At 46.5% G+C, this 17,872-nt stretch overlaps 1 protein-coding gene and 1 pseudogene across 1 annotated transcript in view; one reads left to right on the plus strand and one right to left on the minus strand.

The window, feature by feature from the left end:
- The window catches only part of LOC122864551 (protein disulfide-isomerase A3-like), a 15,600-nt gene extending 6,757 nt beyond the window's left edge, over positions 1 to 8,843 (minus strand). Inside the window, exons 1-8 of the mRNA XM_044172105.1 lie at positions 8,575 to 8,843; positions 8,209 to 8,287; positions 6,992 to 7,109; positions 6,803 to 6,910; positions 5,760 to 5,889; positions 5,181 to 5,294; positions 4,954 to 5,079; positions 637 to 819 (exon numbers count right to left, since the gene is read on the minus strand). Of these exons, the coding sequence (XP_044028040.1) occupies positions 637 to 819; positions 4,954 to 5,079; positions 5,181 to 5,294; positions 5,760 to 5,889; positions 6,803 to 6,910; positions 6,992 to 7,109; positions 8,209 to 8,287; positions 8,575 to 8,738 (1,022 nt within the window). The 5' untranslated portion in view covers positions 8,739 to 8,843. The remainder of the gene's footprint in view (positions 1 to 636; positions 820 to 4,953; positions 5,080 to 5,180; positions 5,295 to 5,759; positions 5,890 to 6,802; positions 6,911 to 6,991; positions 7,110 to 8,208; positions 8,288 to 8,574) is intronic.
- A 1,653-nt stretch (positions 8,844 to 10,496) lies between these two features.
- Positions 10,497 to 14,976, plus strand: LOC122864538 (annotated as a pseudogene).
- Positions 14,977 to 17,872: the final 2,896 nt, after the last annotated feature.

Genomic DNA, 17,872 nt, shown 5'->3' on the forward strand with positions numbered 1-17,872 from the left:
TTGGCTGAAACCCCTGGATCAAGAGTGGGCTTTCACTTTCCGGCCGAGCTATTTAATCGGCGCACCGCTGCAGAGAGGAAACCAAATCACAGTGGAAAGCCGGCTCAGAGAAAGTTATTATACAGTCTGTAGTCATAGAGCATCTGTGGCCGGCGCGTTAAGTCGCCTGCATGGACACTCGGCATCTCAGCAGAGAAAAATAAAGAGAAGAGAGGAGTGTTCAGCTCGCGGTTTAAGACCACGAGCCAACAGCTGCAAAGTTCCTCCACCACAGTTAGACTCACGGCACTTTGTTGTTGTTTTGGACCAAACGAGAGGAGGATGTGGCGCTCGGATGTTTGAGCTGAGAGAGCAATCGGATCTCAATGTGGACACTGGAGACACATTAATACCAGGTGGAAATGTAATCAGGTTAAAATCATATCTAGATACAATCTGGATACGAGACGCATTTTAATGCCAGGTGTAAAGGGGGTCGATGTCATCACTGTAATCTGATTGGCTAACCATGTGTGAGGTCATACAGGTGAGCAGAGTGTAACTGACACGTTTTAAATACTTCATATGTTCGGACACACAAACTAGCATGATAAGACAAATTAGCCAGGTTCGGCCCAGTTTGGCCCGGTTACGTACGTGAACTCCTCTCTCATGGTGTATTTGTGGCCCAGTTTGGTCCGGATCGTGACGAATGGCAGCTCTCCTCCGTCTGACATCCCCAGACCGAAGTCGTCCTCCAGCTCAGACAGGAAGTCCTTCTTATTGGCTACTGAGAACGTCAGGCCCCGCCCAGTGTATTTAGACGCCACCTTCATCACCCTGGCAAAGAGACACAGGGGGCGGGGCTTAACTGCTAAAACTTTGTGTGTACCTGTGTGTGTTTACCTTTATTTTGTTTACCTGTATATGTATATTACCTGTACAGTATAGCCCATAGTGGGCTGGATTCCTGATTTGTTTAACTGAGTTAGGGTGAACGGTTGTTTGTCTGAGGAGATGCCATCGTCCACGGCGTCTCCTCGGGGGCGTGTCCTTTCACCGCTCCTCTACCGCCTTTATACTGATGATTGCCGCAGTCGGCATGACAGCTGACACATTTTACAATTTGCAGATGACTCTGCTATCGTCAGTCTCCTCCACTCCGATTAAAATGATCGCGGTCCTGTTGTAGACGAGTTTGTACACTGGTGTGATGTGGCGCTCCTGCATCTAAATGTGGCAAAGACGAAAGACATGCTCATTGATTTTAGGTCAAGCCCTCTGCTCCTCAGAGCTCTACCACCAGGGGCGGGTGGTCGAAGTTGTAGAAACATACAGGTACCTTGGTAGCTTGATTGACAATAAGTTGAATTTTAATTCCAACACAGAGATGCTTTGCAAAAAGGGCGAGCAGCAACTGTTCTGTCTTCGTAAACTGTCAAAGTCTGTCGTGGAAACGACTGTCATGACCCTCTTTTAAAACATTTTCTGTAATCTGCTGGTACGCCACCTCAGCGTCAAGGCCAAAAGTGCTCTTTCCAAAAGAGTGAATGTCAGCAGCAACATCTTAGTGTGCAGCAAAGAAACCTCACTGACCTGTTCAACAGACAGGTAGTGCAGCCCGCCTCCTTCCCTCTGAGCTTCAGATCCTACCTTCTGGCTCGCGGTTCAGATAAAGAGCAGAAGTTCCAGTAAACTCGTTCATTCCCATCGCCATTTCCCTTCTGAACTCAGGCCGGGGGGGGTCGGTGTTGTTGTTCTTTGATGACAGACATGCCGGCTATGTTGCTGACATAAGGTTGTACTTTCATATCCATGTTGTATTTATATCAGTGATTTATTTTAGTGATGTTGATCTTGATGTCCCGAAATTCAGCACTTCATTTATTCGTATTCTTGTGTGCAATCCAAGAAGGTCAACCTGGGACCTGTTGTTTCCCCCGAGTCCGCAGCATTCAGTGCCCCCCCTCTGTGCCCCCCCTTTTTGTATTTTACAGTCTTGTATCTATGTCTTGTTGCAAAAACCAAATGCCCTTCGGGACAAACAAAAGTTGAAAGTTGTATATGTGTTTACCTGTATGTGTGTTTACCTGTATGTGTGTTTACCTGTATATGTACAGTATGTCACCTGTATGTGTTCACCTGTATATGTGTTTACGTGTATATGTGTTTACCTGTATGTGTGTTTACCTGTATATGTACAGTATGTCACCTGTATGTGTTCACCTGTATGTGTGTTTACGTGTATATGTATGTTACCTGTATGTGTGTTCACCTGTATATGTGTTTACGTGTATATGTATGTTACCTGTATGTGTTTACCTCCCCCAGGATGTTGTTGTGCATGTTGACTGCAACAACATTTCCAACCAGTCCTCTGAATTACTGAACGTGGGCCTCGGCTCCCTCGCGGCTTACTCTTTATTAGCATCCCTCCCCACAATGCGTCGCTTTAGCTGCACGTTGAGTTTCCATACGTGGCTCAAATTAACCCGTACAGCCTGCAACATAGCTTTTATTGACAATTTTGATATCTTCTGGAAACATCCAGCTTTTTTCCGCCCTGATGGCCTAGGTTCACGCTGGCTGACAATGTTTTCTACTCAATCTGGACCTCGCACTGACCATCCCACATCGCATGTCGGTCTCATGTATAAAACAGTGCGTAGGATCCTTACTAAAAGTGTACGTGCGCACAAAAGCACCGCGTGTACGCTCACCTGCAGGCAACTTTCCCTTTATAAATCACAGTCCACCTGGAAATGTGCACATGTGGACACATTCTCCCGTCAGGTTTGTGTTTGTAGATCCCTCTTTCAGGCTCCGTTTTGTGCGTACGCGTAGTTATAAATGAGACCCCTGGTCATTTCCGGTCACCACAAGCAAACCTCTCCCTCCACTACAAACGAGGCTAGCTCCTCCTTGTGGCCGGGTGGGCTCCCTACTACAATCCCCCCAGTCTGTTTCTTCTTCCACTCCCATTCCCATAAACATCCCAGTCAGACTTACTGACCTGTGCTCACGCCCTCGTTATGGTCGCGATCGCCATGGTGCGCAAGTGATCCGCCACTTTGCTCGCAGCCCCAAAGCTTCCTGTGCTGATGACGACAGGGTGGCATCACCAATCGAAATGTGCTTGATTAATGCTCGCTCTGTAACGAACAAGGCTCACATACTAAATGACCTGTTTTACAGGGAAAATATGAAAATAAGTCTTATTCCTGACTGAAACCTGGCAACAGAACATGGAATTGATCCATTTAAATGAACTGTGGACTGTTCATTTCCTGGGACTGTGGAGGTCTCGCTGTGGTCAGAACAACAACGGTCTAAAGTTGGCCGGCTAAAGCTGTTTTATTGTGTTTTAATTTATCGACCTCCTGGTGCCGCAGGTCAGCTTTTATCTGAGTTTACAGACTTTCTGACTTCTATTATTAAGCTGGACAAAGTGTTAGTCGCTGATTTTAACCTGCACATCAATGAAGCCACACACTGTGTAGCCCCTGAATTTCTTAATATTACTGATCAAGCGAGATGTTTCCGACGCCTGTTTGCGCATGTTTTTTCTCTGGGACTGGATATTGATCGTATCCGTTGTGAGGACCTACTGATCAGTGATCTAAGGTTGTCACGATACCAGAATTGTAAACTTCGATACAATGCTAGTTTTAACAAAACGATACTCGGTACCTCTTTCGATACCACGGCACAAAGAAAAGAAGTCCTGCTGAATTAGAGATGCTTACACACGCCTTTATCTCTAATCTCGCATTATTGTAACGCACTTGTCTCCTCACGGGCAATCCCGAACGCTGCCGCAGGATTACGCACTAGGTCAAACAGCCGGTCTCACATTACCGCTCTACTCACATCTCTTCACTGCTGCATCCAGGATCCATCCAGGATCCAGTTTAAACATCTCACTATAATTAACAGAGCATTGCACGGTCGCACCGCGACACGTGGCTGAACTACTTCGCCCGACTCATCCGCCCGCCCTCTGTCCCACGCACTCGCCTTAAGCCCCGTGGTGATCGAGACTGTGGCACCTAAACTACTGAATCCCAGGCCCGCACCCTCACGGCCTGCTGGCTCTGTGGACCCTTTAAAAAGGCAGCTAAAGACGTACCTGTGTAGACAGGCGTCTGGGTAACCTGTACGCACCAGGTCTGCGTGTATTTATTGTGTATTTTTTATTATGTATTGTGTTTTTAGTTTCGCACTTTTCAACACGTGGCTCAGGTGTATAATGCTTTTGTAAAGCACTTCGTGACATATGTCTGTGATACATACATTTTACTTACTTACGTTACCTGTATATCTGTTCACCTGTATACGTATGTTACCTGTATATCTGTTCACCTGTATATGTATGTTACCTGTATATCTGTTCACCTGTATATGTATGTTACCTGTATATCTGTTCACCTGTATACGTATGTTACCTGTATATCTGTTCACCTGTATCACGTGTATGTACCTGTATATCTGTTCACCTGTATATGTATGTTACCTGTATATCTGTTCACCTGTATACGTATGTTACCTGTATATCTGTTCACCTGTATATGTATGTTACCTGTATATCTGTTCACCTGTATATGTATGTTACCTGTGCACGTGTTTACCTGTATATCTGTTCACCTGTATACGTATGTTACCTGTATATCTGTTCACCTGTATACGTATGTTACCTGTATATCTGTTCACCTGTATATGTATGTTACCTTTATATCTGTTCACCTGTATATGTATGTTACCTGTATATCTGTTCACCTGTATATGTATGTTACCTGTATATCTGTTCACCTGTATATGTATGTTACCTGTATATCTGTTCACCTGTATATGTATGTTACCTGTATATCTGTTCACCTGTATATGTATGTTACCTGTATATCTGTTCACCTGTATACGTATGTTACCTGTATATCTGTTCACCTGTATATGTATGTTACCTGTGCACGTGTTTACCTGTTCCTCCAGTAGTTGGACCCACGGGTGTTGTGATGGTAGTCGATGTCGTAGTACGCTGTCAGCAGGTCACGAACTCTCAGACGATCTCTGTTCTCCGCAGACATGTGAGGACACAGACCGTAACTACAGACAGACAGGTAGAGAGAGAGACAGGTACTTACGCTGATGTCCACTAGGTGCTGCTGTGAAACTCTGATTGTACTGAAGTGAAAGCGAAAACTTACATGTGATCTCTGATGAAGCGTCTCAGAGATCCGATGGTCAGATAATCTGTGAAGACGACGACGCTGTCCTCAAACATATTGGTCAGTCTGGGAGGTCTGAACAACAACACACACCTGACAACACACACACACACACACACACACACACACACACACGCACACACACACGCACGCACGCACGCACGCACACACACACACACACACACACACACACACACACACACACACGCACGCACGCACGCACGCACACACACACACACACACACACACACACACACACACACACACACACACACACACACACACACACACACACACACACACACCAGGAATGAGGACAGCTGACGGATGATCTTTTAAACTCTGAAACAGTTTTTTTGGTTTTCAGGTAAAGTGAAAAGAAAATACTTTTACACATTTTTATAACATAATAATTTTAAAGTTTACGGTTAATGCAACTAGCCTGGTTCGACCTGGTTCGACCTGGTTCGGTGGTTCGGCCTGGTTCGGCCCAGGTACATACACAAACTCTTCTCTCATGGCGTATTATGTGTTTCTGTGTGTGTTTTGTAAACTCACTCAGAGTTAACGCCGTACTCCTTCCCCAGCTTCAGATCGGTAGCGTGAGCGAATCTGAACTGTTCTCTCAGCAGACCTGCAGCTCTCAGAAACTCTGACAGGTGAGACCTGTCTTCACCTGAAAACACACCTGAGACACACACACACACACACAACATAAAGTATTGTAAAGTAACAAAATGTAAAGTAACGTATGACACTGCATGTCATGCTACATGCCATGATGCTTAACACGCTATGACACATAATGTAACATTATGTAATGTTACGCAGTGTAAAGAAATGTAATGTAAACTGACATAATGCCATCTTAAGTAAGACAGCATCATGTAATATATAGTCACATAAAGTAATGTTATGTTGTGTAATGTAAAGTAGCTTGATGTAAAGTCATGTAACACGTAAGGTAACAGCGAAAAGAGCTGTCAGACGAAAAGTAACGTGTTTACACTGAAAACAATGGAGGCAACGTAATGTAAAGTACCTGAAGTAACATAAAAATAACGTAAAGTAATGTAACGTAATGTAATGTACCGTAAAGTAACATAACGTAAAGTAACATAACGTACCGTAAAGTAACGTAATGTAAAGTAACGTAAAGTAACATAACGTAAAGTAACATAACGTACCGTAAAGTAACGTAACATAATGTAACGTAAAGTAACATAACGTACCGTAAAGTAATGTAATGTAAAGTAACGTAAAGTAACATAACGTAAAGTAACGTAGCATAAAGTAACGTAAAGTAATGTAAAGTAGCGTAAAGTTACTTAATGTAAAGTAACATAGCATAATGTTAAGTAACATAGTGTAAAGTAATGTAAAGTAACGTAAAATAACAATGTAAAGTAACGTAGCATAAAGTTATGTAACGTAAAGTAACTTAACGTAAAGTAACATAATGTAAAGTAACGTAAAGTAACATAACGTAAAGTAACATAACGTAACGTAACTTAACATAAAATAACTTAACGTAAAGTAACGTAGCATAAAGTTATGTAACGTAAAGTAACTTAACGTAAAAGAACATTAAAGTATCGTACCGATGATACTGGCATCATAGTGGTTGATGAAGGTCTGCAGGTCTTCTTCAGTCTTCAGGTGAACTGAGTCTGGACCGGTCTGCTTCTTCATGTATTGATAGATCCCATCTGAACACACACACACACACACACAGTGTTCAACACACTTGTTTGTTTGTTTATTTGTTTGTGTTTTTTTGTTTGTTTTACCTGCAGTGCGAGGTCCGTCGTATGGGGCGGAGTCTTTTCCATTCCTGAAGATCTTCAGAGTGGGATAACCAGACACCCCGAAACGACCACAGGTCTCTGAGTGAGCGGTACAGTCCACCTGCGACAGGTGAGAGAGGGAGAGAGAGAGACAGGTGATCCAGGCTGTGTGAGTCAGTCAAATCTGCAATGCTCTTTACAGCTACTGCAACTGCTGTTTGGTCAATTAAAAGACGTAGATATGACGTTTAGAAATTAATTTCACAACCACTACAACTAAAAGAAAAACTGTGATTTCACTTCAGCTTCTGTCGTTTTCAGTGAGCTTGGCATTTGCCTCCTTCGCAAGCGACAAAATGAGGCTCCGTGTATCCGTTTCCTCCATCTTAGGTAACGTGGGTCCGTGTTAGCTAGGTTAAACGTCTACACCGTTGTCGCATGAATTAGGCTCATGTTCCAAAACAAATCCAAAGGCAAATTGTTAATTACGTTGTGGTTATGACAGCATTAGCCTTGCTAATATTATCTTAGCATAAAGAAAATGGAACCATCGGGGCTAACGTAAACGTTAAGTTGGCACTTCGGCTGAGGAGCTCAACTTATGTTGTAATCGTCTGCAAAAATGGTGACGTTAGTAACGTTAAACGAGTCATCCCGGAGCCATAACATCAGAAACGTTGTACCGGTGCGATTTGGAATGACAAGTACGCTAACAACGTTAAACTCCAGGAAATAACGTTAGCTAGGCAGTCAAAAACTGACCCCCGAGAGACGCCCCCTTCAGGCTTCAGTCTTCTCAGGTGCGATGCACGAGCCAAGCGCAGCAGCCAGGAGCCCCCCGCCCAAACTCACGGGACGACATGAATCACGCAAACGACCCATTCTGGATTCAAAACGGCGATATTCGCAGAAAGGTGACAAGTTTGCAGAACAGTAGAGCAGCCTGCAGCGCCTGACATCAGCCCAGCGGACACAGAAGCTACTGGGACAAGTTTAATTAAACTGCAGAAAATCAAACTTAAAATAAGCTCCCCATTTACAAAAGTGGAGTTTCTTAAAATAATAAGTTGAATTATTAAGTCTGATCATGTGTTGAATTTGATTTACAAAATCATTCATCTGTTTTAAGACTTTTCATTGGCCTGACACAATGTAAACAGAGTTTTCATTATAATTATCATTAATAATAAGAATGATGATGATGATGATGATGATGTTACCTTTGCTAGCTGGACGGTTCCCTTCAGTCTGGTCGCTGCTTTCTCAAACTCTGGAGCTAACTTCTTACAGTGACCACACCTGGAGGAGGAGAGGTGAGGAAACAAAGGAGGGAGGTGAAGGAAAGATGTTTTTTAAAGGAAGGACATGAAAAAGGAGAGAAACAAGTTAAGGATGAGGGAAGGAAGTATGGAAGATGGAAATGTGGAAAGAATTAGAGAGGAGAGGGTGAAAGGAAAGAAGGAAGCACATGGGGATGAATGTCCGCCATTATCTACATCACAACATTAAAAGCGACCCATAAGCTGGCTGTTATCTGTTTATTTTGTGAGCTAGCTGTGCTAACGCTAACGTCCCCGCTCCGTTACCATGGAGCGTAGAATTTCACCAGCATGGTCTCGTGCTCCGTTGCCAGGTAGTCGAAGTCCGCGTCACCGAGCTCGAGCACGTCTCTGCGCGAGGACACCGCGGCGGGAAAGCAAGACAACAGCGCGAACGTGACGGCGGGAAGAACGCGGACAGCGGCCGCCATGATGGAGGGAAACGATCAACGATTTCAGATGGAAAAATGACAAAATATGAAGGAGACGGTGACGTTTTACACCGAGGAGACCCTCCGCACCGCCGTCAGGGTGAAGGTAGTCTAAAGAACTAACGTTTCCGGTCATAGATTCCAAAATAAAATCCGTATATGGAACATAAGTCAAGTATTTTAAAGTCCACGAGTGAACAAATTATAAATCTGTAAAGGAAAATCAAATCTTGGTAACATTTCGCTCTTTCTCACACCAGTAGGACACTAAATGACCCTATTTCAATTCATAGGTGACAGCTGGTGCTTTTATTGTGACGGCAGGATAAGTCGAGCATCTCTCCTCTCTCTCCAGCTGTCAGATGAAAGGCGGGACGTAAAGAGAAAATACCGGAAAGCTGCTCTCTGATTGGTTCACAGCGGTTAGAGGTGACGTGTGTAGCCGTCTCATTGATCCAATAACCTGTCAATCACAAAGCGTCACCGCCGCCGCCCCCTGTTTGATGCTTTTAATAAACTCCTGGGAGGTTTCTGCCATTTATTGTTTTATTATCTGTTCGATAGAAAACCGATATTTTACGTTAAAACTCAATAATTCATTTCTACTCCCTTTAATACTAACATTAATTCCCTTTAATATTTGCACCATATTTGTACATTTTATACAATTGTATCTACCTATTTATCCATCCAGCAGAATCAGAAATACTTTATTGATTATTGATTATCTTTTGTTGTATAGCGTTTTTGATATTGTGTTATTTATGTGTATCATGTTGAACTGATGTTGGAGCTTCGTGAACCAAAAATACAACAGAGAAAGTTTGATTTGTGCACTTTGTGAAGACAGCTTTCTCTTCTGCGCTCAAACTTTATTTCCAGATTTGTGGTTTTATGAAAAACTTAATTAAATAAAAATAAACGGACCCTTCAGCTGGTTTACAGGCGACCCTGATGTGCTGATCCTCATCCAGAACCTCAACACTTGAATCTGGTCCGTCTGAGGAAACGAGATGCTCACAGTTTGAACTATCTCCAGGAAAACAACGGCAGATATATCGCAACTCTTTTCAAACATTTTCAGGTTATAAAACTGAATGTTGGTGAAATGATTTATTACATTGGTTAAAAAAGGAAAGTTCTTTGAAGTTGATTAGTGAGAGCCTTATATTACATTTCATCACGTTAATATTACAAGCTTTACGTACTGGATTTATTGTGATATTCACATATAATGCCGTTTCTACTTTTTACAAATGTCAGAAATGTAACCGACGAAAGGAATCTGTAGCGAGAGACCGTGATGTTTGTATGAAACACCCGTCAGTCTTTCCTCTGTGACGCGCTGGTCAAACAAAGACTCGTCCCCCCACAATGCACCACACAGCGCCACAGGAAGTCGCTCCTGCCTGTAAGGGTCAGTCTGTGTGACCCGAAGTCACTGAACTGGACACTGATCATTAATATGTTTAAATAATAACATTTAAACATAAAGCGTCCTCGCACAGGACTCCAGTTCCTGAGCTGAAAGGTTCACAGTGACTCTACTTGTTTTATTAACAGAACAGCTGATGATGCCGATAATAATAATAATAATAATAATAACTTCTGTCAACATGAAGCCTGCTGATGTTATTTATATTATATATCTGGATCTGTTTGTTGTTTAGAGAGTTTATTAACTGAGTTACCGGGACGGTGTTTTTAACTATTTAAGAACCACCTGTATGTTTCTAATGTGATGATCACAGAAACTCATTAGCCAATAAATATCGATCGCTGTTCTCCCTCCAGTCCAGCAGGGTTCGCTGTTCGCTTCGCTGCCGTCCGGGCGAAGCGTCGTCGACGCGGAACTCCGTGTGTGTTTACGTCCCCGCTGGCTCTTTGTCCGCAGAACCGGGGGACGATGTGCGCCGTGCAGCTGCTGCGGGTGTCGGTACAGGAGCGGATCAGCGCCGCCGCGGAAGACTTTCTGCTGCGGGTGGAAAAAGGACGAGAAGCGGCTGAAATCCCGGCGCTGAGAGCGCTGCTCACCGAGCGGCTCGCGGCGGCTGCGGAGGAGATCGTCGGGCTGTTTGAGGAAACGGTGGCGGAGTACGAAGACAGAGCCGAGCGGTCAGAGCGGGAGATCCGCCGCCAGAGGAGGCTGCTCGATGCCGTGCTGAAGCCCGAAGTCAGGCTGCACAGAGCAGGTCAGTCCCCGCTCCCCGCGCCCGGAGGACCCGGAGCGCCCGGAGGCGGCAGACGCACGCTGACTGACACTTCCGCTCTACTTCAAAATAAAAGCCCTGTCAGCCAAAGTGGAGTAGTCAGAAAAAGAATGGATGGCAGTTTAAATGATTCAGTTATTTAAATCACACATGCTGTGAAACTAAAACCTGGAGCAGTTTGCTGATTAACCAATGAGTCGATCGACAGAAAATTCACCAGAACTAATCGTATAATCCATTAACCACTTACGTCACGTTTTAGGTAAAAATCCCTTTCCTCCCTCTCAAATGTGAATATTCGCTTAATATCTGAATTTCTTTGGGTTTTGGACTGTTGGTCGTCACTTTGGACTCTCAGATACTGAGATTAACATTTTTCACTATTTTCTGACATTTTATACACCAGATGATTAATCGATTAATCGACGATGAAAATAATCGTTAGCTGCAGTGAAACACAAGTGGACTGTTGCAACGTTTAAACCTGTTTACTGTAAAACCTGTGTGTTACAGCTCAGTTCTCCGTCCTACATCACTATGTTTCTGAACAAAGACCGGAATATGTGAAGGGTATTTGTGATAACTGACTGTGGTCTGTAGCGAGAGAGCAGTTTCCTACCCGGGACTCGAACCTGGGCCGCTGCGGTATGGGCTCAGCCTTGTACATGGGGCGTGCAGGTGAGCTACCGGGCCGCCCCAACTAGGATTCTGTTTTGCACAAAGAAGTCAAGTTACTACAGGAAGTCAGGGTTAGGGTTAAGTCGTTACCCGAGGGGTGTATTACGTAGCGGGTTCGACAAAACCTAAAACCCCAATCAGAGAGAACGGGCATCACGACGGTGGTGACCATCTTACTGCGTTAACCAGGTTTTCTTCATCGCGCTCTGTGCGCCTTCCCATAAAAGGGGGCGTTTAACGCGTCACCTGACTCTTCTTCCACACAAAATGGACCAATCGCGTGCCGCCTACAGTCGAGACGAACAGGTCGTTATAACGGAGAGCTGATTTTCAGATTTCCTGCATCCCCGACTGAATGCATGCATGTTTCCATGGCAACGCGACGCGTGCAGTTTGCGAACAGTAAGTACGCGGCTTCGTTCGGCTCGACGCGTTTCACATGTAACGTTTTCCCTCAGCTGAGACTCTCTCTCGCTCAGAGAACAGAAGCAGTGACATTCAAACCCAAAGTGTGAACGTAACCTCCTCCGGAGCGGGTCAGGTGTGCGGCATCAGTTACCACGGTGATCTAGCAGGTTAAAAGAGAGCCACCTTCGTGACGCTGAAAACTCTGGCGTTAGGCTCGACGTACCTCGCTAACCCATTAATCTCGCTTCGCAGTTCACCCTCAGGTCACCAGAGTCCATGTAAACAAGTTTCCAGGTGTGTCAGTGTTCATCAGGTGTTGTTTTGTCTCCTCAGAGTCTCTGCAGACAGTGACCCTGAACCACACAGAGCTCCAGCCTCCAGTCGACCCTGCAGACCTGAACCAGACAGAAGCTGAACGAGTCGACAGCGATGCTTCCTGCCGGCCGACGCCACGCTCTCCCTCACCCACCTTCCACCCGCCTGTCTCACCGAGCAGCTCGGCCGTCCACAGCGACGACGATCTGGACAGCGACTGGACCACAAAGAGTCGGACTCTCAGACCCCCGGGGAAACAGAAGAGAGGACGACCGCCGCTCGCCATCAGAAACAAGCGGAAGAGGTCGACTCCAGCTCAGAGTCTCATCTGTCACGTGTGTGGACGCTCTCTGCAGGGGAAAGGCTTCCTGCTCAAACACGTCCTGCAGGTCTGCGCCAAGGACCCGGACTGTCGCTGTGGCTTCTGCGGCGAGCGACTAGACTCTGCTGCCGACCTGACGGCTCACCTGCAAACACACCAGGAGAAGAGTAAAACCTGCTCCTTCTGCGGGAAAACCTTCCAGTCGATTCTGGCGCAGGAGCTGCACGTGCGGCTACACACCGGAGAGAAACCGTACAGCTGCGATGTCTGCGGTAAGAAGTTCAGCCAGAAGGGAAACCTGACGTCACACATGCGCGTCCACGCCGCAGAGAAACCCTTCAAATGTAAAGAGTGCAGCCGGGCCTTCTGTCACATGACGTCTTTAGAGCGACATATGCAGGAGCACAGCGGCGAGGAGGTGCACACCTGCAGCGTCTGCGGTCAGGAGTTCAGGAAGCGACGCAGCCTCCGACGACACATGGCGACTCATCAAAAGGACGCTGCCAACAAACTGAAGAGATGCCGCAGCTCTGCGCCATCCTACCGCTGTAAAGTATGCGGGGACGCCTTCGACAAGCGGACTTTCTTGGTGAAACATGTGGAGACTCACCTGCAGGACCCGGACTGTTGCTGCGGACTCTGCGGACACCAGTACGAGTCCGCCGCCTGCCTCGACGCTCACCTGCGATCCCACCGCGAGATCGGCAACACCTGCCACATCTGCGGGAAGTGCTTCCCGGCTCATGCAGCGCTGGAAATGCACATGAGGATCCACACCGGAGAGAAACCGTACACCTGCAGCTTTTGTGGGAAGGCCTTCAACCAGAGCGGCAACCTGAAGACACACCTGAAGATCCATACCGGTGAGAGGGCGTTCTCCTGTAGCCTCTGCGGGAAGGGCTTCACCCAGAAACAGACTCTGGACACTCATGTCCGCTTCCACAACAAGGAGAGAGCGCTTCCTGTGCCAGGTGTGTGGGAAAGGCTTCATGCAGGACGTGGACCTGAAGAGACACATGCTGATCCACACCGGAGAGAAACCGTACGGCTGCAGGGTGTGCGGGAAGAGCTTCCAGGCCAAACGATCGCTCAACGGACACCTCAAAGTCCACACCGCGAGGGGGGTGGGACCGGAGCTGGATCACACCTTAGAGCAGCAGAGGATGGACAGTTTCTACTCGGGCTTTATCCAGCTGTAGAGGCCCGGGGGCGGGGTTTAAAAGACCAGACTGGTGTTTTTGCATGTGTTAGCCAGTTAGAGACTAATAACTCACCTGTTGATGTAACTGTTGACTTGTAGACCTGGAGTCAAACCAACAATATTCAACTTTGGTTTTAGGTCCCAAACAACTTCACTTAGAACTTCCCTGTCAATAACGGAGCGGAGTTTCCTTTAAAAAGTCTCAGAACCTCTGAGTTAGTGCTGCTTCTTAAACCTCAGTACTGTTGCTGGCTGAAATGTGTCCGTAGCACCGAGTATCAAAACCTGTCAAGTACTGAAAGTGGACAGTTAATGTCTGGTCAGAAGCATTCAGTCACGGCACTGCCGGGGACACAATTATAAACCCCGATCGATACTGGATCTTAAAGGTCGATCAGTATGTGAAAGTTAAAAAATCACAAAATGATGTACATTTTATTACCATAAACACAGAATATAAACAAACATTTCTGATTTGGATCCCTAAATGTGGGTCTCAAAGAATTGTGATCAGCGTGCAGAACACATGAAAGCACATGTTTGGTTCAGGACTGGACTGCAGCAGCTCATAAATCCATCTCTAGGTTTGAACGTAAAGTCCTTCTTAAGTTCTTAGCAGGGATGGAAAGAGTACTAGAATGTTTTACTCAAGTAAAAGTACATGTGTAAAAATGTACTTGGATAACAGTAAAAAGTAGGTCAGTTAAAATGTTCTCTGAGTAAATATTAGTGCGTTACATTTTTAAAAAGGAGAGGAGGTAAAGAAAAATGTGTATGTGATGATGATGTTAAAGGTGGCACTATTAAACGAGTCACTAGAATTAACAGAAAAGAGACAAAACTCAGACAATTAAACAAAAATGGCCGACAGTAAATAACACATTTTATCAGGCTACAGAAATTAAGTAACAGCAGAATAAAACATCACCAAGGCAACAGAGACGTATAAACAATATATTGTGTCACATTCACAATCGTACGTCTAGTGAAATTCGTTCTCTGCATTTAACCCATCCAGTAGGCTGCTGCTGTGCAGGCCAGGGCCAGGGCCTGAGCCAGGGCCAGCAGCGCCTGGGCCAGCAGAGCCAGGGCCAGCAGGGCCAGGGCCTGAGCCAGGGCCAGCAGCGCCAGGGCCAGCAGGGCCTGAGCCAGGGCCAGCAGGGCCAGCAGCGCCAGGGCCAGCAGCGCCAGGGCCAGCAGCGCCAGGGCCAGCAGCGCCAGGGCCCGAGCCAGGGCCAGCAGAGCCAGGGCCTGGGCCAGAACCAGAGCCAGGGCCAGCAGGGCCAGGGGCTGGGCCAGCAGAGCCAGGGCCTGAGCCAGGGCCAGCAGGGCCAGGGGCTGGGCCAGCAGAGCCAGGGCCTGAGCCAGGGCCAGGGCCACCAGTCAAGGAGGCAACCTGATATACATGTTACTGATGGTGGTGGAAACGTAAACACAGCAAGAACTTGCAAACTCACACAGAAAGGCCGGGATCCGAACTGTGAGGCGACTCTGCTAACCACTAAGCAGGCAGACAGGTGCTCACAGACAGACAGGTGCTCACAGACAGGTGCGCACAGGCAAACAGGTGCGCACAGGCAGACAGGTGCGCACAGGCAAACAGGTGCGCACAGGCAGACAGGTGCGCACAGACAAACAGGTGCGCAGGCAGACAGGTGCTCACAGACAGACAGGTGCTCACAGGCAGACAGGTGCTCACAGACAGACAGGTGCTCACAGACAGACAGGTGCGCACAGGCAGACAGGTGCGCACAGGCAGACAGGTGCTCACAGACAGACAGGTGCGCACAGACAGACAGGTGCTCACAGGCAGACAGGTGCGCACAGGCAGACAGGTGCACACAGACAGACAGGTGCTCACAGGCAGACAGGTGCTCACAGGCAGACAGGTGCTCACAGACAGACAGGTGCACAGGCAGACAGGTGCAGTTATTACTCAACTGTAGAAAAACTGGTTTATATTTGTCAAAGTATTAAATGAAGCTCTGTTTTGGCGTCAGTACTGAAACAGGAACCAGCTCTGTGGTACCGCGGGTTTTAGTACTTAAACCAAAACAAAACTCAGTATTTGATCGTGTTGTTCTTTTTTTCACGGAACAAAAGAAGCCAAAGATTTTAAATGTTTTCTAAAACACGAACTGAGTGAAACACAGTCTGAAACGGAAGAACTGAGGATTTAAATGAGGAACTCATGAATGTGATGATCAGACAGTTTGTGATGCGAACAGTCGTGTTCGACATCCAGAGAGATTTCATCGACTGACAGAGGACCAGAAGAAGAAAACGCTTCCTGTTGTCATCAGTCTGCTGGATAATAAAATGTTCTGTTCAAAGTATTTACACTTTGTTTCTTTTCTGTCTCTAAATACTACAATACCCATGAGCCTCTGCTGCCGCTGGGAGGAGCCGGTCAGAGATTAAACCCGTCACCACGGTTGCGGAGTTGCAATGTGATTTTTGTTTGAACACGTTTGGTTTCGAAGCTCTGAGAAATCTTTGACAAGCGACTCAGATAAGTTTGTAAAGTTTTAAAATTTAAATTTTTTCACATTTTCTTTGTTTAACTTCATATTTTCTGTAAATTTAATTTGCCAAAGCGCGACTCCAGCCCTCCCTACCACGGACCCATTTATGTAGTTTTTAGGGGGGGGGGCAGCTCAGCACCGTGTCAAGGTTTTCTAGTCATGAATCAGTGATAAAGGTGTTTTGGTTCGGCGCCTGTTGTGTGAATAAGGGCTTAGAACATTATGATGCTCAATTATGTCTCATAAGTTGTTGCAGCAGTTTTGGGTTGTTGCCGTTTTCGACCATCGAAAATCCCTCCAGAATCCCGCGCGAAGACACCGAGACCTCGAGGAACACAAAGATTCATGCTGTGATTTGGTATCAGAAACGTTTGGCATTTGGAGATTTCTGTCAGAATGACTGGATGGCGAGCGCTGCTGTTCTGGAAACCGCTCGGGAACCTTATTGTGAACACACCTGGGGAAGCCGTACGTGCTCTGAGTGGCCCGGGTCTCTGGTTTGTGGCTGTAAAGGTTCAGGAGGCTGCGATTATCCTCGAGGTCATTTTATACAGCGAGGTCAAGCTTCAAAATATGGTCTCGCTACGATGAAACGGCTGCTATAAATACACTTGGCCTCAGTGGATCCACAAGACTCTCGGCTGTCCTGTCATACCCAATGTATGCAGTTCCAAGACTGTTTAGGGACCCCAGGGAGGCTCGTGGGTCCCCAGATCGCTCAGAGATCCTGAAGTCAGAGGTCAGCTGACCCCTTTGAAAGTGGCCACGCCAGTTTTTCCCTCGCAAACATCTGGAGCGCCTGACAAGCTGCCATGACGTGGTACCAGAGGAGGACGCAGGTGTAGTTTCACAGTATCTTCACTCACAGGCGGCGGCCGGGGACGGAGGTGGAGGTTTCTCCACGCTGTCAGGAACACTAAACCCTTTTCATTTAATTCACTTTCATTTTAATTGAGTTTATTTATTTTACCTAAAAACGACCACATGTGGAGATACTGAGTTTACGTCAATAAATGCTTCTTCAGGATCAGAAGTAGTTCAGGGAAGGTGGCGGAAATGGAGTCAGAGGAGGAATCAGAGCGCGGAATTAGAAACGAGGACTCGAGAGGATTTGAAAATAAAAAGAAAAGGAAGAAGAGTAACTCAAGTGAATAAATTCAGAAAGAGGAGAAGTATCTTGTCGGGACGGTCGCTGTGACACAAACAGACGGCACTTTCAAGAATCCACGTGGTCGGAAAGTTTGCGGAAAAGTTTGCAGGAGGATAACAGGAAGCTTGACTGTGTGTCAGACGTCAGAGCTGACGGCCCTGAAGATGGCGTTTGGCCTGCTTCCCACTCGAAGTCATGAAGAAGAGAGCAGTCGGGAGGGAGGCCGAGTCACGTCGGGAGGAAGGTGTGTGTGAGATTCAGAAAGGGGAGGAGGAGGACAGTAACTCAGTGTGTTTGACGTTTGAGGGGAGTTACCGGAGAGAGT

Source organism: Siniperca chuatsi, linkage group LG17 (assembly GCF_020085105.1).
Source record: "Siniperca chuatsi isolate FFG_IHB_CAS linkage group LG17, ASM2008510v1, whole genome shotgun sequence".
NCBI lineage: Eukaryota > Metazoa > Chordata > Actinopteri > Centrarchiformes > Sinipercidae > Siniperca > Siniperca chuatsi.